Consider the following 18,205-nt stretch of genomic DNA (forward strand, 5'->3'; position numbering starts at 1 on the left):
CAGTACGTTATATTAAGTATGGCGGAGGACCCGGTGGCCTGGCGATGATCCCGTCTTTGTTGCGGAAGATCCAATTCTTGACAATCAAAGAGGATCTATACCCAAGAACTGAGGGCCTCTGTATCAAGCAGGAGCCTAACGAAGAAGCTAAGATAATCCAAGACAATCCACTATTTAGCATCTTCTTACGATAGATTGAAGGCCTTTGTGTTTCTTAACATCGTTCGTTCACCTGAATATTCATTTACTAAGGTAGTAATTACTACTCACGTCCCTATCTAAACCTATAAAGACAATCTTCACACCACGTTCCAAACGCTCCCTCACCTCCCTCCCTATATCTGTAAAGATAATCTTTACACCACGTCCTGAACGCTCGTTTATATCCCTTCCCATATCCGTACAGATAGTCTTCACACCACGTCCATAACGCCCGTTCACCTCCCACCCTGTATTCGTCACACCAGCCTCACGAATACGGAACAAGCACGAACGGGGACCGTTAAGCAGAGCCCACAGTTCCCAGCTTAAGAGATAAAGGCAGACAGGTTTTGAGATTGGCATGACTAAGAAACCGAGCAGATGCCGACTTGAGCACCATCAACAAGGCGGCAGCCAAGAAGGACTTTTGGCAGGTTGGACTCATTCCCGCCGTTGACTGGCTTACGGGATAGGTAATTCCTGACTTAAGGCCTCGATATATACTCGCCACGACGGCCCATATCTAGAAATGCAGGAGCAGACGGTCAGCTATTAGGATCTCTTGCCTTCTACGGATGATACTTGGAAAGCACGATCAAGCCTAAAGATCGTTACTAATACAGATCTTGCAAAATCAACAAAACAGACCTCCCAGCCCGACCACATCACGACATCACAATATCGCAATCCTACAATACCCCGAAACCTCAAAACACCTTCTCAACACCTCTCACATGCAAACCCATCAAATACCTCTTCCTACCCATTCTCATTACCACTCAATCAAACCCACACGCGTCGTATAGCCCAAACCTCCGTGCACTTCAAACTCCCCTACCAAAACCCTTCTCACCCTCACCCAACCATAATCATCATATAAAACCCCCCGACGCTGACTTGCCCACACCTTCCTCAAACTTTCCTCACATCCGCATCCTACCCTCTTCCATATTCCAAGACAAATCCCGCATCCCTGGGTCGTCTCCAAGAAGGGGAGGGGAGAGGTGACAGCGGCGGGCGACGACGACTCGGGCCGTCACCACAGACATGCCAGAAAACTTCCTCGTCAAAGCCACATCAAAACCACACGTACCAACCCGACAAACCAGAATAACTACACACGTCGCAACCGCAGACTCACTGGATTTTCCATCCGAAGAAAGGGCATATGCTGAACAGCGGAACCACAGCATCAAACCGGAGCACTCAACAGGCACCCAGACGACACACTGCGTCCATGGTACCGCCAACCCGAGCGACACAAGTAAGTCGGTGGCATCAAACTAGGTTTCGAAAAAGCTTATCGTAGCCTTGTAGCTTCTTCTCTGTCTGTGGGTTCGTTTGCCCCTGGGAACATGACATCACTTGCTTCGCTCACCTCACGGTTGCTATTCTTCTAGATCGACCGCTCGTTGAGCGTTTGTCTCTGGGCTACGCGGCACACTTTAAGCGGACCGCTCCGAGCAAGGCAGGGATTCATCATCCACTCTTGAAGATACAAGTATAAGAATGCATTCATAGTATTATGCGTGTACTTGAACACGCTTGGCTATAGAGTGCGATAGATTGGCATCGGGCGAGCCATCGCGCCTAGAATCAAGGACGTCAATGAGATCTCATAACAGATCTCCGGACGGTGCATTGCAGTAGATCCGCTTTTACGTTCTGCTCAGTTTTACAGCAAGGCAACGGCAAGGAGACGGCCTGCACTCTATACTATTGCACCTCCGTGACACTCTACAGCAAAAATGCCACGATTGAGAGCAAAGCTCGAGCCCAAGAAGCTAGCGTCGTCAAGGCAAGCAATGAGTGGGATATTGGCGACATCACCCTTCCCCCCGGATTAGTCACCCATCCTCACCTCCAAGGCTCGTCCAACCGCAGAAACGTGACCGGTCGTTCAACCCAGCCCAACGGCACGATCCGGCATGGGGGAGCTTTAGGATGTAGCGGACTGGTGGTGGGATCAATGAGAGAGGGTGTCATGCCACACCCATGGCCAGCGAACAGCCAACATGGATGCAGCAGCAGCAGCAGCCACAGGCCGCTCGCTGGGCTCAAGCCGGCGCCCCGACCAAGCAAGTCCACAACCCAGCCAACGCTAAAGCAAAAGTCACCCAACCAGAAAAAGCACGAGACTCAGCACATCCCGAAATAAAATACTCACCGTCCCGTCCGCTGCGTCTACGTGCTTCCAGCCCGTTCCGTCCGTTCAGCGTGCGTGAGCGTGAGTGCGCGGGTTGCGTGTGTGCTGCCTATACGTGGTGTGCAAAGCAAGATCACGCGCCTTGGACTTCGAAGCTCGCATGCCCCGGCGCTGGCCACCGCTGCAGGATGCGGCGCAGAAGGGGGCCAGGGCAGGGCAAGGGCAGGGCAACAGGATTAGTGCAGTGAGTCGTTCGGCAGTCACTAGCTATTGAACCCAGGAGCTACTGATGGCTGCAGCCTGGGTTGACTGATGGTCTCCCTCTCTCTGGGGAAAAGACGAAAGACACGCTTGGCCTAGTAGAAGTGTTTGCCTGCGATTGCCGAGACAAAAAATGTCCGTAAAGAGCAAAGTCGTGACGAGCGTAAGCTCTCACAGAGTGAACCGGACGAGAGAGTACTGGCGTCAAAAAGACGGTAGGCAGGCAGACATGTATGTCTAAGTCGCGCCATGCCCTTTCTCACCGCTCGCAAAGGCCGCTATTACCAGCAGCAGGTCACAACGAAGACAAGTTGCATGTGCCGTCTACCGCTATCCGGCCGAATCGCGAATCCAAGGGAAGCTGAGATACGGTACGGCCTTGTCGGTACGGACGGACGCCACGCGCATGGCCGTTTTGCGTCTGGCGCAATGTGTTCAAAAACGAAGCGTGGCTGACAATCTACCGACTAGTGGGCTGCTTTTGCTTTGCCTTTCCCTTTTCGACTGGAGGCAAACAAAAATGAGGCATGATTGATGCGCAAGTTCACGGTGGCTGCAACGAACTCTCGGAGCCAGGTCGTCAGATCACCGACTGGTCAACGGCGGCCCGTCCGGATACGCTGGGTGGGAGTCACAACTCCCAGATCCATCCAGTCCGGGGTAGATAATGCGATATCGAGCCCAGTGCGTGTTCGCCTGGAGGCAGCAGATAACCGCCCTCTTGAACGCGCACGTCTCGTCTCAACGGGGATGTGTAGTAAGCGCTTGAGTGATATGGGCAGGCGGGCGGATTAACACGACGGTGACGACTGGGTGTTCGCGTGTCTGGGCGGGGTGTGTGTGTGTGTAAAAGATGCGAGGTCAGGATCGCCGGCTGTGGGATTGGAGACGGAGCGGAACGGCTGAGCTGCCTGCGGCACAGAGGCATGATAACAACCCCGTTGGTGAACGGGTGCGTGATATTGTCCGGATGCTAGCCAAGTCGTCCGCGAGAAAGGCTTGCCGTCTCAATGCATGTGGCCGAGGGGAGGTAAGATACTCACCTAATTCCAAACATTAACCCATCACATCCTGCAGACACATCTTCCAAGACAGAAAGCCAGGAATAGGTCAGGGACCGCGCGACTCTTCTCCGTCCATCACCACCGCTTTCTTCCGCTCAAGGGCAAGGCACTACTACTGCAAGCACTCTAGCAAGCGCGTCTTCCCTGGGTCTGGTGGCCAATACCTCCGAGACGAGGCTTGAGACCGAGTCTGCTAGGTACTCAGTCATCGGCGGCGGGGGCTGTATTCGGCTGATGAACCTTCCTCCGACGGCCGGCATGACATAGGTAGGGCGACAGGCTGGAAGAGCCTTTGTCAAAAAGGTTCCTTGTCACCATGGGAAGGTTGTGGGTGTGAACCATATTAGCAGGTCCAGCTTCAGCAACGAGCGTCGGAAGTTGGGGGTCACGCAGCCAGGCCGTCCACGTACCGTAGATGACGGCGGGCGTTGAACAAGACCAAAACGTGCATCTTCTAGCACGTTGTCGATTCACTCTGGAAGCCTTGGCTGACCCTCCGTGACTCCCTTGCCTGCACTTCTTAGTCGTTGCGCCTCCCTGCCACTCCTTCTCCTCTCACTAATAGTGTATCCGTATGCGTGTGTTTTTGTGTGTGTGGGGTGTAACTCGGGGGATGGACGATGAGCCGATTCGGGGGTCCATTTGACGGCGGATAGGTAGGGTCATCGGTCACGGGCTGGGCTGTGAGCGTGGCGACTAACACTACGTCAAGAGGGTTGCACCAACACATCGATGAGTGTGATGGATGGGTGGTGAATGGTGATGCGTCTCCGCCGAACGCCTGCTGGTCCCGATTGAGAGTGGTCGTGCGGAGCAGAGGCGGGCGGCTTGGGGCCGATAGCTCCTCCCGGGACCCGTCCATGACATGCTTTCGACTCCCCCCTTCGACTCGAGTCCATTTGTTTGGATCCTCAGTCCCAAGCGCCGTCGCGGCGTTCGTCCATCGTGGGATCGCTTGCAGATTGGTCATAGCTAGTTGTGACCTGGGCTCAGTGCAGTGGGCTGCAACACTGGCGGCTTCACAGACACGCAGAATCGCGGCATTTTCTTCTCGAATATCCCCACTGGGACAGCGGTGCACGCCGTCCGCTCCACCGGTTTCCAGATACCCGGCCAGTCAACGGTCGCCAATCGTCGCTAATAAGGCATTTCTAATCAGTAGGCCCTGTCTCTCAACGCCAAGAGCTGTGATGCTCTGTGGCAGGGGGGAGAGGTTGGTAGTCCAAGGGGGCGTCGAAGTTTGAAGACTTAGATGGCCCCCCCAAAGTCCCGTACGGAGTAGTTCCAGGTTGGTTTGCGGGGTTTGCGAAGAGAAAGGTTCCAAGTCATTCGACTACCTGTCAGGTTGAGCGGTTTCTTTGCTATGCGACTTTTCACCTAGGCAGCTGGGTCACGATGCTCAAACTTGTGTTGCCCTCGGCACTGCCGCAGTCCAAAGACCGTTTCTTGCCACGGCCAGTATCCGTACGCAGGTGGCTGGTTGGGCAATGATCGCATCACATACCGCTGTGTCAGTACGTCTGCACTCCCGCTGATGTGCACGGCGAGACGAGTTCAAGAGTCTGGTAATCTAGTTATGAGATCCGACTGCGGGCACGACGATGCTGTCAGCAAAGCAACCTCAACTTCCATGAGGCGCCTTCTAAATGTCGACAGCCGCGAACATCCAGGAACACACTACAACATCCCCACACCGCCTGGAGCTGGTAGGTAGTGATGGGGATGTTTTGTAGACGGCAAGACATGGTGACATTAGTAAATGGCCTCTGGCTAATAGGGAGCATTCATGAAAGGTCCCGAGGATAGATACGTCTGGCAACGCGGAACCGTCGGGTGTCAGGTAGCCGTGCCTCGTATGCAGACATGCCGCTGCCTTGGTACCTAGCCAGACGGTCGAATCATACAGTCACGCCAGTCCCGCCTTTGGTGACTTTGCTGGGCTGGGCGGCTGGGAGGAGGCACGCGAGTGTTGGTGCTAAACCAATATGGTAGCAAACTGACGATATGCCGGGACAAACTTAGGAAACGGTACATTTCAGACCTCTAAGCTCTGGGATTTGGTAGGTACTCAAGAGCCCTGAAGAGGGCGAGAACGCGGGCGATGGCAGGCATCGGAGACTTCATGACAGAGCAGACGTTGCGTCCGGCAGACCTCGTCATTGGCTGTCGCCAAAGCCGCAGCGGACGACAGGCCCTTCTTCGGCGTCCTATGGGCAGATCTGGTCGAGAAGCGGATAAACGTGAGAAGATCGCTCGCGAACCATGACGAGTTGAACCGTGATCAGCCCACAGAGTCCGAGAATTGTTACAACGGCCTGGAGCCTGACGTTGTACCCTGAAAAATTCTCGTCGACGTGCATTTTTTTCTTTCTTAGCAAAGACTAGCGGAAAGTTTGGACAAGTTTTGACATCGTCAACGTCCCGGATCGGTGTCCCTGATTCAAGCTGGCTAAATCCTAACAATCGATCTAGAGACTTTGATGCTGTCGCCTATCACTCTGTTGAGCATAGTGTGGGGGCCTTCCTATGGCCATCTCCGCGTCAGGGTGCCATCGGCAACTGCGGTTGCCTTGTCCTTGGTATACAATGAACGATATTGGAAAGGCAGACGTACAGAAAGAGACCAGGCGTCTTCGTCGTCTGTACGGATGCAGAGTGCGTGGTATCGCAACGGGTCCTGACCGCGAGGGGCATCTGATCGGGTTGGATTCTGGAGCTCTCGCCATGTCCAGCCCGGGTTCCCCTCGAACCTAGTTGCGGTGAAGATGCCCAAAAGCCCCATTCTGCAGGTAATCCTGTAGAGGCTGGCTTGTGCCCTCTCAGAAAAGAGGGGATCCATCGAGAAACTAGGATAGGCCGCAAAAATAGTCCCAGAAAAGAAAAAAAGGTCGAATCGATAGCTTTTCGGCTGGCCCAGGTTGAGCATCCACATGATGGGGCCCTCGTGCCCTGCCACCCGCTAGAGGCGGATGGTGGAGTTGGACCCTTGGACAGGCACGACAGGTACGACAAGTTTGGAGAAAGACCACTTTAGCCTTTGCGTCTTCTCTGCGTCTGTGGGCCATCGATAAAATTCGGTGCAGTTTGTTGGTATTGGTGTGATGAAATCCCACCCGATCTTCGGGCCTGGAACCTAGTGACACCAAATAGGTGACGACTACTCGCCGGAGACTGGGCGACTGGTTTCCTGATACACCACTCTGACTCCGTAGTGCTTTGTCTTCCCACCAGATGATCATTCATAGCGGATGAGTTGTCAACACGATTGCCCGTAGAGTTCGGCGTGGAGTCTGAACCCTTCCTTGGAAGAGACCAAGGGAGACCGGCTGTCATTCCGTGTTGAGACTTGGTTTTCAGGGTCCAAAGCAAAACCCCTAGCATCTCATAGCGTCGTGGTCAGTTGTCGGCGCGGTTGAAAGGCCGAGATATTCATAGAATAGGCGGCGGTGCAAGGGGAGCCTTAATTGGGTGTCACTATCCGTCCGCAGTATGTCAGTGACGGCCAGCCGCGTGCCAAACCAGGAGAACCAGCTTGGACCTGGCAATGGCAGACCTGGCCCGCTTGCTATGTATTTCCTTGGCCTGTTGTATTCGACAGCAGGACCGCGAATTTTCTCCGTAAAATGCCTTGCACAGCGGACCGGACTCAGCTGAATGCGTCGAACACCTTAGGTGCTGTATGCCGTAGACTTAGAAGGGCACTTCAGATCGCCAGCGCCTTCCCTCGTGAAAGTGTTCCCGTCAGGTGGCTGAGCCTGAGAATTTCTCGTTGTATCACGTCCTGCATGTTGATGGAGTCTGGAGATTCTTTGCCAGCCTGCCAGGAACCCCCCTAGGGTTGCGAACTTGCGGCGGTCCACGGGGTGGTTAACACGAGGCACCGCCCTAGACACCTCGTTCAAGGGGGCACCGCTAGGCCGAAAGATCCATGATAGAAAGAAGATGCACTGTGTCTTTGGCCAGCTGCACCCCGGGGCGTGCAGCTGTGTAGAGCCGGGTCTACCGGTCGGTCTTGAGCTGGTGATAATGAAGGCGCCTGATAGGTCGAACGTCTGAGCGGTCGTACTCCCTACACCGAGTCTCAAAAGACTGAGCCAACATTTTGCTTCTCGAGCAGCGGGTCAGCTTCACCCTGACTCGCGATGAAATGCAACAATGCGAATCCCTTCCAACTTCCAAGTTCTTCTTCTTTGTATACTGTATTTGCGGGTATCGAGCCATTTCAAAGCACAATGAAGGTTGCCACCGGTGTTGGGAACACGAGAACTCCTAGTTAAGGGTAGCTCACGTCAACCTATGGCAATGGCCTTGAAGCAAGCTCTCTGTCCGTACTGCCACGACATGCTGATAGTGTACTTTGGACGAAGGCACAACGATACTCCAAGGTCTCGAAAGGGTTTCTTCCTCTTTTCCCGTTGATACAACGGTGAGCGCCGTTTGAACGCAGGGCTGGAAATTCGTGGACGTTGTAGGGCATGGATGGCCATGCAGACCGCCCAAGAGTTTGTGAGGTTGCCCAATCACAGGGTCGACATTTGAATTCTCCAAGCCATGCAGCCTGCTCATATCCGGGGAATGGGCATTGTCTCCAGCGGCAACCAAGCGCAGGGCTGGGGAGGCTTTCTCATTTCCAAGTCGATGCCTCGATGCCTCGATGCCTCGCCAGGTTGTGGATGATAATATCTTGCTTCTGTCAACCGTATCGTGTTGCGTGCGAAGTAGCAATGCTGGTTCATGCGCCTGAGAAGACAAGTCTCACTTGTGACCACGGCGTGCGTTGACTTGCTGGAGATGCGACGCTGTTAACCATCCTCCTGGGCTTGGTATCCAAGGCACGTGATTCGAGGTCGTCGTTGCTGAAGACCATGAACTTGGGAAGCTGGATGGTTTGTTGGCTGCACGGCAGCGATGGCCCTGGATGCGTGCCCGGATCTCACCTGAGTGGATTATCAATTCTTGATTCCTGGTAATTAGTATCCGTACTGCGATGGCACGGATGATCCAGCCTTTTGACCCCTGAATAAACTGAGTGGCGAGGGCCAAACATGGTTTGAGAGCTCTTAACGGGCCACGAGAGCACCGAGCGCGTCGCAGCTACTCGCTAACCGTGAAAGCGAAAGTCCAGTACGGTGTCTGCATAATGGCTTCTTTCTCCAGATTGCAATGCGCCTGGCTTAGGTGGAGGATTCCTAGACCACCAGAATTTTGTAACCGTATTCAAAACCTGTATGAAAAACCCTTAGGCTGAAGAGCAAAATGTTTGAATTGCAGTGGCAGGAGTCGAGGAGGAAACACAACTGCCCTGCCGGAGGTGAGCCGCGATCCGAGGCGACAAGACTGGTGAAAGCAACGCGCCTGACAATGTTTGGTTTGTGTGTGAGGCGCGTAGGAGGATCATCATCCGGACACACAGCTACCGGTTGCCGTCCAGACTTCAGAGTGAAATTGTTTCCTGTGTGCCAGTCACGTTTGGCCGGTGGAGCCCTTCCGCTCTCAACTACCCTCGGGTGTGCTGCTAGTCTGTAGATGACAGAACTGAATTGAGAGAGGCGTCTGGGCACTGTATCTAGGACGGTGCCTCGGAGAGTGGAGCGTGCGGTATTTCTCTTCCTCCGCTGCAATCTCATCCAACTCCCAAGCCGGCAGAAGATGAAAATGCAATATACTCACATTTGCAGTACGTATCCGTAAAGCTTTGTTTTTGCTGGGCCTTGCTGCGGGTAGAGACGATAATGCCAAATGTGAAAATGCCGCGTTTGGCTAGGTGCTGGGCTCCCGGCAAGCCACCGCTGTCTTCGACGAATGGACGGTGGCACTGGTGGTCACTGATGAGCTGCAGGAATGAATCTTGGTGCGGTGAAATTGGAAATCCATTTTGTGTTTTGCTACGAACCTCTGTACTTCGTGACAGGGTTTCGCCCGCGTGGCCCGAAGAGGGTTGGGAATTGACTGCCACGTTTGCTAGAAAATGTTGATCAGGTAGCGGGACAGAGGCACGGAGGCAACTGAGACTGAGATACGCACACATGAAATCACGAGGCAGCCTCGTCTCGATGAAGCGAACTGGATATACGAATAGTTGACTGCGCGTCGTACTGGATGTCGCACCCTCTCAACGCTCGGTGCGGCTTAACTAAGGCAATACGGACCTGACCCTGCAACGGGAATACCCTGCGTACTCTGGTCAAGACAGGTGGTGTCGGAGGCGATGCTCCCGAGGCAAGCCGCAGAGATGAAAATGGTTGTACGAATAGTCGAACACATACGAATAGCAGCCCTTGCCTCGCTCACCGGTGGTGTTTCCAACATGTCGAGATCAGCGCCGATCCCATCCATGATCCATCTCATCCTAGGCGGGCCTGGCAAAGAAAACCGTAGCAATGGGCCGAAGGTGAGGCAAATGCGAGGCACAAGGAGCGAGACCTCTTAACGCCTCATCACGGCCAATATCCGCCAGGCGCTGGCCGTTCAATGCGTTAGTGGTCGGTATGGTGACGGTGATTCGTGAGTGGGTGCTCTGCCGTCGTCATAGCCTGCCCAGCAAACCTGGGAGTCCGGGCTACCGGACTGGGGGATGATTTTGGCTGGGGAAGACAGGTGCAAGCTCAGACTCGCACTCTGAGAAGGACAAACTGCGTGCTGCCCGTCTTTGGGACCCTCGGGCGGCGACCAGGCCACAGAGATCACCCAGCAGATCGGATGATGGGCACAGTCCACCGACTCAGACTGTCCCTTGCCCATTGCAGTCGGAAATGCAGGCCAAGTGTGATGGGCCCTGAACTCCCATTCGCCAAACCCCGAATTAAGAAAAGGCCATTGCCCAGAAGCAAGAGACGGAGTCACGGAGAGCCCACGGCAGAGACGCAGAGAGCAGAGAGTGCCCAGTGTCACACTGGTGCTTGGTTAATTGCCCTGCCCTTGCCCCTGGTGCGAGTGTTGCGTGTGGGCTGTGGATGACTGCGAAACCAAACTCGTTGAGTATGGAGGCTTGTTGCTAGGTAATTGCTATCGAAAGGACCAGTCCTCTGTCAGGTCTGTGGCCTAGGCTGGGCTGCCCAGGACGCTCTCAGGGATGAAGTGTGTATGTGGAAGATGAGGACCAGGGCGATGCAGCCGCCAAACGGGGTCGCGGGAATCGTTACTGGTTAGACCCAGAGAATCTCAGAGGTGCCGAGAGCTGCGACCAAGGCGGTCAGCGGTCAAGCCAGAGAGATGATGCTTGTCGGTGCTGGTGGAGGGGGGGAAAAGGTACCTCACAGGTTGCCTCGGTGCATCTTGTTGATACGAGTACCTGCTATAGTCGCGACATCCCAGCCTCCTTGACCCATATGCAAGGTACAGGCGACTGGCATAAATTGCACAAGGCTAGCCCAATACTCTGTAGTACATCTAGAAGCCTTGCGAGACTGGGGCATCCCATTCTCAAGGAACGCTAGAGCCGAACCGCCATTAACGACTTTTTTTTTATTCCTTGCGCGCCGAATGACCTGTTTGGCTTTTGTTTCCATGGCGCACCCGGGGGTGGGAGAGGTGTGCTGGTTACTCGATCCGCATGGATATGGGAAGGGAGACTCGGAAAGATTCAAGATGGTGCGGATGCCTTGGTGTGCGTTCGACTACTGTGTTATGCGTACTATGTAGACGACGTCGTCGCCAGGGCAGTTTGGTTCGTCGCCAGGTAGACCAGATACAGCAGATACGGCAGACTATTGAATGATTGTTGTTCGTCGTCACTTGTGCTCGTGTGCCGGACGACGGGTGCCTATGGAAATCAGATCGAAGCTGCCATTGATGGTAGGTATTGTGAGCTGCCATTGTTTCCTTGTGGATGAAGCCTATCTGACAGTCAGCTTTGCTTTTTCTCATTGCCGTTGGTCCTCTCACGTGCATGCCATGCCATCGACTTTGCTGCAGTCTCCGCGTCTTAACTGATGCCACGATGTGACAGGAAGAGTAGGTACTCGAAGTTTGTCCTGTCATTTCACTGATGGTTTGCAAGAAAGGCAGTCAACGACACAGATACAGCGTAGCGTCTCTTGTCAAGAGCGGTCTCACCTCTCTCGCGCCGTGCCAGTCTCTCTGGTACACCACCGAATTGTCCATGTTCTTCCATTTCCATGACGAGAGGTTCGAACTTTTGGCAGCTCTGTGTTTTAGCGTGAGCTTTACTACAGAGACACCACCAACTTCGGGCCATTGAGACCTGCACCCCCAGGCAGTGCCTTGGACTCCACCAAGCCCGATTTGATTGGAGGAAGTGGTCAAGCAGGACTGGCCAGGAAGGTCAGGTTCGAAGGAGGGCGGCAGCCAGCCATCCAGCAACAAGCCATAATAACAACAGACCAGGAGCCAACCAGCCCAGGAGCAGGAAGGAGCGTGGGAGCAGAGGCAGGAGGGCGAGACACCGGCCAGCGCTCCTGCAGTGTGTGAGTGCCAGGAGTGAGGTGCAGGCAGGTGCAGGGCAGGTGCGATGCTGCAGGTGTGGCCCACCCCCTGCCTCCTGTCTTCCGTACCGCCCTCCTGAGTCCTGGCCAGTGGCTCCTCTTCCTGCCTTCGGGCTGCTGCTTCCTGCGCTGCCTCGACTGTCTCGACTGTCTCGAGCGTGGTCTCTCCTTCCTTCCTGCCCTTTTTTGCCGCCTACGTCTCCTGCAGTCCTGCTCTCTCCCGCGCCTGCCTGCCTCTTTATTGTAAAGCCATAGATAACTCCCTGTCACAACTGGCAAGTAGCCCTTGCCCCTGCACCTGCACCCAAGGCACGGATACACCTGCAACGTGTTGCTGTCCCAGTCATGTTTTTGGCTGCCCTCAGGCATTTCAACCCGACTGACTGCCGTCCCTCCATGAATGAGAGGGTTAATGAAAGGCAGAGACAGATGTGCAGCATCGGGAATCCAATGCTAGAGCTAGGCCAATTATGTTGCTGCCTCAGACAGCAGAGTTCACTCACCCAACACCACCACCACCTTGACCCAAGTTCAACACACAGATAGGTACTCACAAAGTGGTGAGCGCAAGTGAAATAAATCCATGCATCAAAATGGAAAGTGAGTGCCCGTCCGGCGTGAGGTGTACAATGGCGGTTGGCGGTCCAGTGATCCACCCACCCAGCAGCACTTTCCCTGGACCATCACCAAACAACGGCTAATGACTGGTCGATGCCCAGTTCCTTCCCCCTCCAGCGTGGCCCCCCCGGCCGGTTGCTTCGCAGCAGGAGCGGTGTCGTGTCGTGGACTCATGGAAGGTGAGAGTGGAGCCGGGGGCAAGAGTGCCCCCTTCCCTCTTTCAACTTTGACGTCCAATCTGAAGATTGAAACCCACACTCGTCCTCAATCATCCGGTGCCGCCCTTTTCTGTCCTAAAACGGGGGTCGGGAGATACGTATCGATCCCTCGCTTGTCCCGATGACGAAGTACCTCCGTACCTTCTTTTAGCGTCGTGGTCCCGTCGGAGCCAGTCACCCTGTCGTCTCCACGTTCGATCCAATCCAAGGCCCGCCCATGTTTTTTTTTCTTCCTTTTCTCATTTGATCATCCATCATGTTTTTTATTTTAATTTTCGTTGTAACGCATTTTTTCCATACTGCTCGAGTTTGTAATTCCAGTCTACTATGTAATTCCGTGTCTGGCTCTCACCACCGAAGTGAGCGGGGGGTGGCCATGGGCAGTTGCCAACCATACTCTTGTAGCACCACTCTTGCCGTCCCCTTCTCATCCCCGTTGCCAATGTGTCCCAAATTGCTCTTTTGTCTACTTGTACCAGTCGACACGGCGAGGAGTACATAGAGCCATCCAGACACGGCACTGCCCATCCCACGATCAGCGAGACCTACGGAGTACGGAGTACATACCTACCTACATACACTATCCGAACACTGCTACTCACAACCGGTCATTCCTGTGTTAAGGTGCCCGTGTCAGAGTACCTACAAATGCCCTGTTCTACTCTGTACTCTTGCCCCAAGTACCTACCCTGTGCTGCCAGCTGAACACTTGTAATCCCCTTCTCGTCTCGTCTCGTCTTGTCTCTCTGAGGTGTACATTCAAACTGTACAAGCTGCCCGTGGGACCTCTGGTGTGGAAAGAATACATAATACCTTACTACGTAATGTCAGCGAAAGATACTTCATATTGCTGAACCGTCAATCGACACGATGTTCTATTCCTCAATTCCCCTAGTGTCCAGAAAAGGTGGGTGGTGCTTGCTGCAGTGTGTGAGTTTTTTTTAATTCCCTCCAGGCCCGCTCCTGTTTCTTCTGGCCTGGTTCCTCCAGGGCGGTAGGAAAGTATTGAGGTACTTTGCTGGAGGTACCTTTACACTGACAGCCCAGGTGCACCGCACAGAGTATGGAACCGATGAGTGCCCACTTTGCTGCCGGGCTGTCCACTCCGTCACTGTCACCCCGTTTTCTTGGTCCTCCTACCCAGTCCCTCAAAGTACCCGTCACCGGCTTTTTGCCGCATAGGTACTGGCTTCATCCCAAGGAACAAGGTACCACGGCCAGGTACCGGGCTCGTCTGGGCTACCTGAGTCCTGGGTCCTCAGGTACCTATCCGCACTCCGTACACCACCCGACTACTGGGCTGCTACCGCCCCTTCCACCACCCCTTCCACCCTTCTCTCACTCAACTTCGCCCTCTCTCGCCTCCATTCACACGCACGCCGCCATCATTCCTCTCTCCACTTTACATCCTCACCCCCGTCCCCATTTCTCTCTCTCTCCCCATCTCCATCCCATCCATCCCAACCCGTCCCATCCATTCTCACTCCTCGAAATTCTTCTTGTCCGACTTTATTCCTCCTTCTCTCCCCTCCCCGAAACCTTCTTCTCTTTTCAAACCTCCGAATCCGCCGTATCACGACGAAATTCCCTGTCCTCGACTCTGCACGATATTTCCATCCAAAGTCGTCGACAACCCAGGATTCAGGTTCTCATCTCTCATCTCCTCTACTGCACGATATTGTCGAATTCGATTGTCGCCTCTCTACAACAACCGCCCGCCTGCCCCCCATACAGGGCCGACTACGTTTTAGGTGCACGACACTGAGCAAGAACGTAACAAATCGAGTCGACTTGATCGCGTCTGCTGCTCGACACTTGGAACACCTCCAAGTTACACCGTCCTTTTCGAATTCGCACACCTGTTTACGGTCACCTTCCTCAAGGTAAGCTACAATCCCAACAGTGCGAACCTCCAATCTATCCAGAGTCATCCTGGAGAGCCTGGTACACAAGCTTCATCCAACTACTCGACGCCCGAAATGCGATCGAATTCCACAAGCGGTATCGATAGAAGGCATGCTTCGGTATGGTCTGGAGACGTTCTGCCACCCATGTGCTACGATCGAATCGGCCTCAGTCAATGACCAGCCCTTGGTTTTAAGCACTGCAGTCCCAAACGGCCACATTCAAGCAGCAGCAAATGTTTCCTCCATGCTGGTGCGCTGGAGCTACACAATGGCCACTGCATTGGTTGACCACAGGGGACCCCCTTCTCTGCCGCTGTCGCCTACGTCGCCTCCCAGCATTTCCTCACTCCAATACCGGCCCGTCACTACTTGACGCATCGTTCGACGAAGCTTGTGTATCAGACTCAAGGCACAGACAGTCAAAGTTTTTTGATTTCCTGGATATTCTCGCTGACCATTCACCAAACAGGACAGAGCTGCGGCTTTCCATTTCATTTGCACAACTTTCTTCGTCCCTTCTAGTGCGGCCCTTAGAACTCCTCTGACGCCCTCGACGACCTTTCTCCGTTCAAGCATCCTTTTCCCGAGTCAGCCATCATTGCATCTCTTCCTCCGCCCAAGATACATATCTTTCGCTGGGTCTTTCAGCCGTCCTCAGTTAGCGACACGACTGCTGCACCTTTTTCATCGATCCGATCTCTAGACGTCTTGTTGCCCCCCCCTCGTCGCGATTTCAACCCTTGATGGCTATTCGCAGCTACTAAGGGCTCGTGTCACCAACCCTCTCACCCAACCGACACACCGACTTCCATCGGCCTTGGACAACCATCGCTAGCTCGACGCGGCATTTCTCCCACTGCTAAGTGTCTCTTCCGAGTACATCGAGCAGTATCCTCAACCCGACAAAGATCTACATTCGATCTTCGTCGGACTCCACTCAATACCGCCATCATGCCCGGAGGTGTCTGTGCCGTCCTCGACTACGAGGTCGACCAAATGGCCGAGTTCGTTGCCGAGATGGCCACCCGCGTTGTTATGCCGCTGTCGACCACGGCCGTCACGCCCCCGTTCCGCAAGTTCGTCTCGCAGATCCTCTCATCGACGAGATTGCCCAAGAGCACCATTCTCCTCGGCATGAACTACCTGGCGAAGCGGGTCAACACCCTCAAGCAGAACAACCCCTCGTACACTGTACCCGAGGGACAGGTTTGGCGCATGCTGACCGTTTCCCTCCTGCTTGGAAGCAAGTTTTTGGACGACAACACCTTCCAGAACCGTTCTTGGTCTGAGGTGAGCGGCATCCCCGTCGCTGAGCTCAACGCTCTGGAACACGAGTGGCTCGAGCAATCCGGCTGGCGTCTCTACGTCAACCTGGATTACAGCGCGGACTACAAGGCTTGGCTCACCAGCTGGGATGAATGGAAGATCCTAAAGGACCAGGCTGCGGCAAGAGTCACCCGCGAGAGACTCGTCCCCGCCATCGACACCAACATCAACAACAGATACGGTGGACGATCCTCCTATCATACGTTTGTTCAGCAGCAGGCGGCTGAATACGAGCGCTACGAGGCTATCAAGCGCAACGAGTTGGCTCATCAGCAAGCCTACGGCGGCAACTGGAATTGGCAGAATGCCCCGCTCACTCCTCCGGATTCTGGCTATGGCACGCCCGAGTACATTAATTCAGCCACCTCTACCAACGCTCGCTACAACGATTGGTTCTCCCAGGCCGCTACCACTGGCCAGTGGAACACCCGCTATCAGCAGCCCTCGCACAACTACTATGGTCACCGCCACAACCAACAAAACTTCCCTGGACACTATGGTTACCAGCAAACCATGTGGGAGCACGGTGTTGCGGAGTGTAGCTGTGCGAACTGCGTTGGTCCTACCAAGGCATCATCATACTTTGCCCACCCTAGCTTTGGCCAGCCTGTAATGGGCTAAAGTTGTGGCGATATCTGGCAGATTCACTCAATCGCCTTACGAAACTGGAAGAGATTTTTGCTATCGGAAAAGTTTGGGAGGTCTAGCGTCACCGGAGACGCGGACTTTGTTTTTTTTTCTGGCATGAACGATACATTTGCATTCTTCAGATACCCTCTCACGACGAGCACCGAAAGAAGCGGTTATTTGACCGAATGGTCTACACGTCGGCATTCGACTTCACGACACGGGCACGTTTGCCCTCACTCGATACCATCGCTGCCACACGCGATTGACTTGGCTACTAGATTGTCTCGCAGCCACAATGCGTTTGGAGGTGGATGGTCACGACGCGCGGCTGCGACCCCTAATGACATATTTCTTTAATTCTTTCTCCCCTGGTATACGGATAAATTCATCACTGGCGTCCCATGGTCGCCATTCGCGATCCCCACGGAGTTTTCATTTCAATAGATCCTTTGGCTGTATTTCTGTTTGGTGTGATGGTGGTGGTAGTCTCTTGGCATTCCCCTCATTGCTCAATCTTCGTACATCGACTCATGGTTCCGATCGGTCATTACCCGCGACAGCAACTCTACGAGTTTCGATTCCCGAGTCCCCCCGACGATTACCTGCCACCAGCGACATCCATTTCCTTTGTGGCACGCCAAAGAGACAAACTTGTTTTCTGTAATTCAACCTGTTCGGCAACAACTCGGTTCCCTATCCCGGCTTGCATTCCGTCTGCGAAAGGCGGAAATTCCAGCTCTCAATTCGACAAGACCTCGCGGTCATTGGCGCCTGCCTTGTCGGCGCTGCCCCCTCCAAAAAGAAAGGACGAAGTGCATCAAGTAAAGGGTACATAGGATCACATTTCACTTTACTGGCTGGCTTTGCGCGGGCATACGATTTTCTACTTGCGAGAACAAAAAAAAAAAGGGGAAACTTAACATGGGGAGGTGTTTTGCATTCATGTTCACTGATCAAAAATGGGAGGCAAAGCCTTCAGGACGTGGGTACGGAGTCTCATTTACTTTTTACTTTGTTTGGCATTTCTTGTTCATTCGGCACACTGGCTCGTCTCATTGCCCGGAAGGCACAATGTCAGAGGGCCACTGCTATTTCTACGCCTTTTTACTGTTCATGACATTATTAGACGTTTTTTTTTTATTTATTTTCTCTTCATGCCAACTTGTACCGGCATCCACTAGAGTGTTTGGGATCGAGGTTGGATACATTCAGTTTATGGGAAGGCAGGTTATCTGCTCTCCGACATGTGGATGGTGATGGGAGTGGTGGTTTTACGGATATGAACCCAACGAACCAGGCAGCCGTCGGGACTGGTGCTAGATTTGTATGTCGCCCAGTGGCCGCTGGTTAAGTAGGCACGTCGTCATGGGTATCGGGTACGCTATGATGT

The 18,205-nt window shown here is 53.9% G+C and overlaps 8 protein-coding genes across 8 annotated transcripts; 3 read left to right on the plus strand and 5 right to left on the minus strand.

Annotated features, from left to right (window-relative positions):
• Positions 1 to 1,248: 1,248 nt before the first annotated feature.
• On the plus strand, positions 1,249 to 2,751 carry CPAR01_09414 (uncharacterized protein; the record flags this gene model as incomplete). Its single annotated transcript, XM_060493679.1, has 5 exons — positions 1,249 to 1,465; positions 1,875 to 2,161; positions 2,212 to 2,428; positions 2,476 to 2,591; positions 2,647 to 2,751. The coding sequence occupies 5 exons, from the start codon at positions 1,249 to 1,251 to the stop codon at positions 2,749 to 2,751; spliced, it is 942 nt and encodes a 313-aa protein (XP_060347809.1).
• A 1,623-nt stretch (positions 2,752 to 4,374) lies between these two features.
• Positions 4,375 to 4,539, minus strand: CPAR01_09415 (uncharacterized protein; the record flags this gene model as incomplete). Its single annotated transcript, XM_060493680.1, has 1 exon — positions 4,375 to 4,539. The coding sequence occupies one exon, from the start codon at positions 4,537 to 4,539 to the stop codon at positions 4,375 to 4,377; it is 165 nt and encodes a 54-aa protein (XP_060347810.1).
• A 1,657-nt stretch (positions 4,540 to 6,196) lies between these two features.
• On the minus strand, positions 6,197 to 6,604 carry CPAR01_09416 (uncharacterized protein; the record flags this gene model as incomplete). Its single annotated transcript, XM_060493681.1, has 1 exon — positions 6,197 to 6,604. One exon carries the CDS (start codon positions 6,602 to 6,604, stop codon positions 6,197 to 6,199), a length of 408 nt encoding a protein of 135 aa, XP_060347811.1.
• A 1,149-nt stretch (positions 6,605 to 7,753) lies between these two features.
• Positions 7,754 to 8,238, minus strand: CPAR01_09417 (uncharacterized protein; the record flags this gene model as incomplete). Its single annotated transcript, XM_060493682.1, has 2 exons — positions 7,754 to 7,869; positions 8,013 to 8,238. The coding sequence occupies 2 exons, from the start codon at positions 8,236 to 8,238 to the stop codon at positions 7,754 to 7,756; spliced, it is 342 nt and encodes a 113-aa protein (XP_060347812.1).
• Positions 8,239 to 9,295: 1,057 nt separating this feature from the next.
• Positions 9,296 to 10,413, minus strand: CPAR01_09418 (uncharacterized protein; the record flags this gene model as incomplete). Its single annotated transcript, XM_060493683.1, has 3 exons — positions 9,296 to 9,767; positions 9,818 to 10,095; positions 10,219 to 10,413. The coding sequence occupies 3 exons, from the start codon at positions 10,411 to 10,413 to the stop codon at positions 9,296 to 9,298; spliced, it is 945 nt and encodes a 314-aa protein (XP_060347813.1).
• A 1,543-nt stretch (positions 10,414 to 11,956) lies between these two features.
• Positions 11,957 to 12,355, minus strand: CPAR01_09419 (uncharacterized protein; the record flags this gene model as incomplete). Its single annotated transcript, XM_060493684.1, has 1 exon — positions 11,957 to 12,355. A coding segment is annotated over one exon (399 nt), but the record flags the coding sequence as incomplete, so codon positions are not given.
• A 3,455-nt stretch (positions 12,356 to 15,810) lies between these two features.
• On the plus strand, positions 15,811 to 16,806 carry CPAR01_09420 (meiotically up-regulated 80 protein; the record flags this gene model as incomplete). Its single annotated transcript, XM_060493685.1, has 1 exon — positions 15,811 to 16,806. The coding sequence occupies one exon, from the start codon at positions 15,811 to 15,813 to the stop codon at positions 16,804 to 16,806; it is 996 nt and encodes a 331-aa protein (XP_060347815.1).
• Positions 16,807 to 17,736: 930 nt separating this feature from the next.
• Positions 17,737 to 18,072, plus strand: CPAR01_09421 (uncharacterized protein; the record flags this gene model as incomplete). The annotated part of the gene is made up of 1 exon (XM_060493686.1): positions 17,737 to 18,072. One exon carries the CDS (start codon positions 17,737 to 17,739, stop codon positions 18,070 to 18,072), a length of 336 nt encoding a protein of 111 aa, XP_060347816.1.
• Positions 18,073 to 18,205: the final 133 nt, after the last annotated feature.

Source organism: Colletotrichum paranaense, assembly GCF_030867605.1.
Source record: "Colletotrichum paranaense strain IMI 384185 chromosome Unknown Scaffold_7.1, whole genome shotgun sequence".
In the NCBI taxonomy this organism is placed as follows: Eukaryota; Fungi; Ascomycota; class Sordariomycetes; order Glomerellales; family Glomerellaceae; genus Colletotrichum; species Colletotrichum paranaense.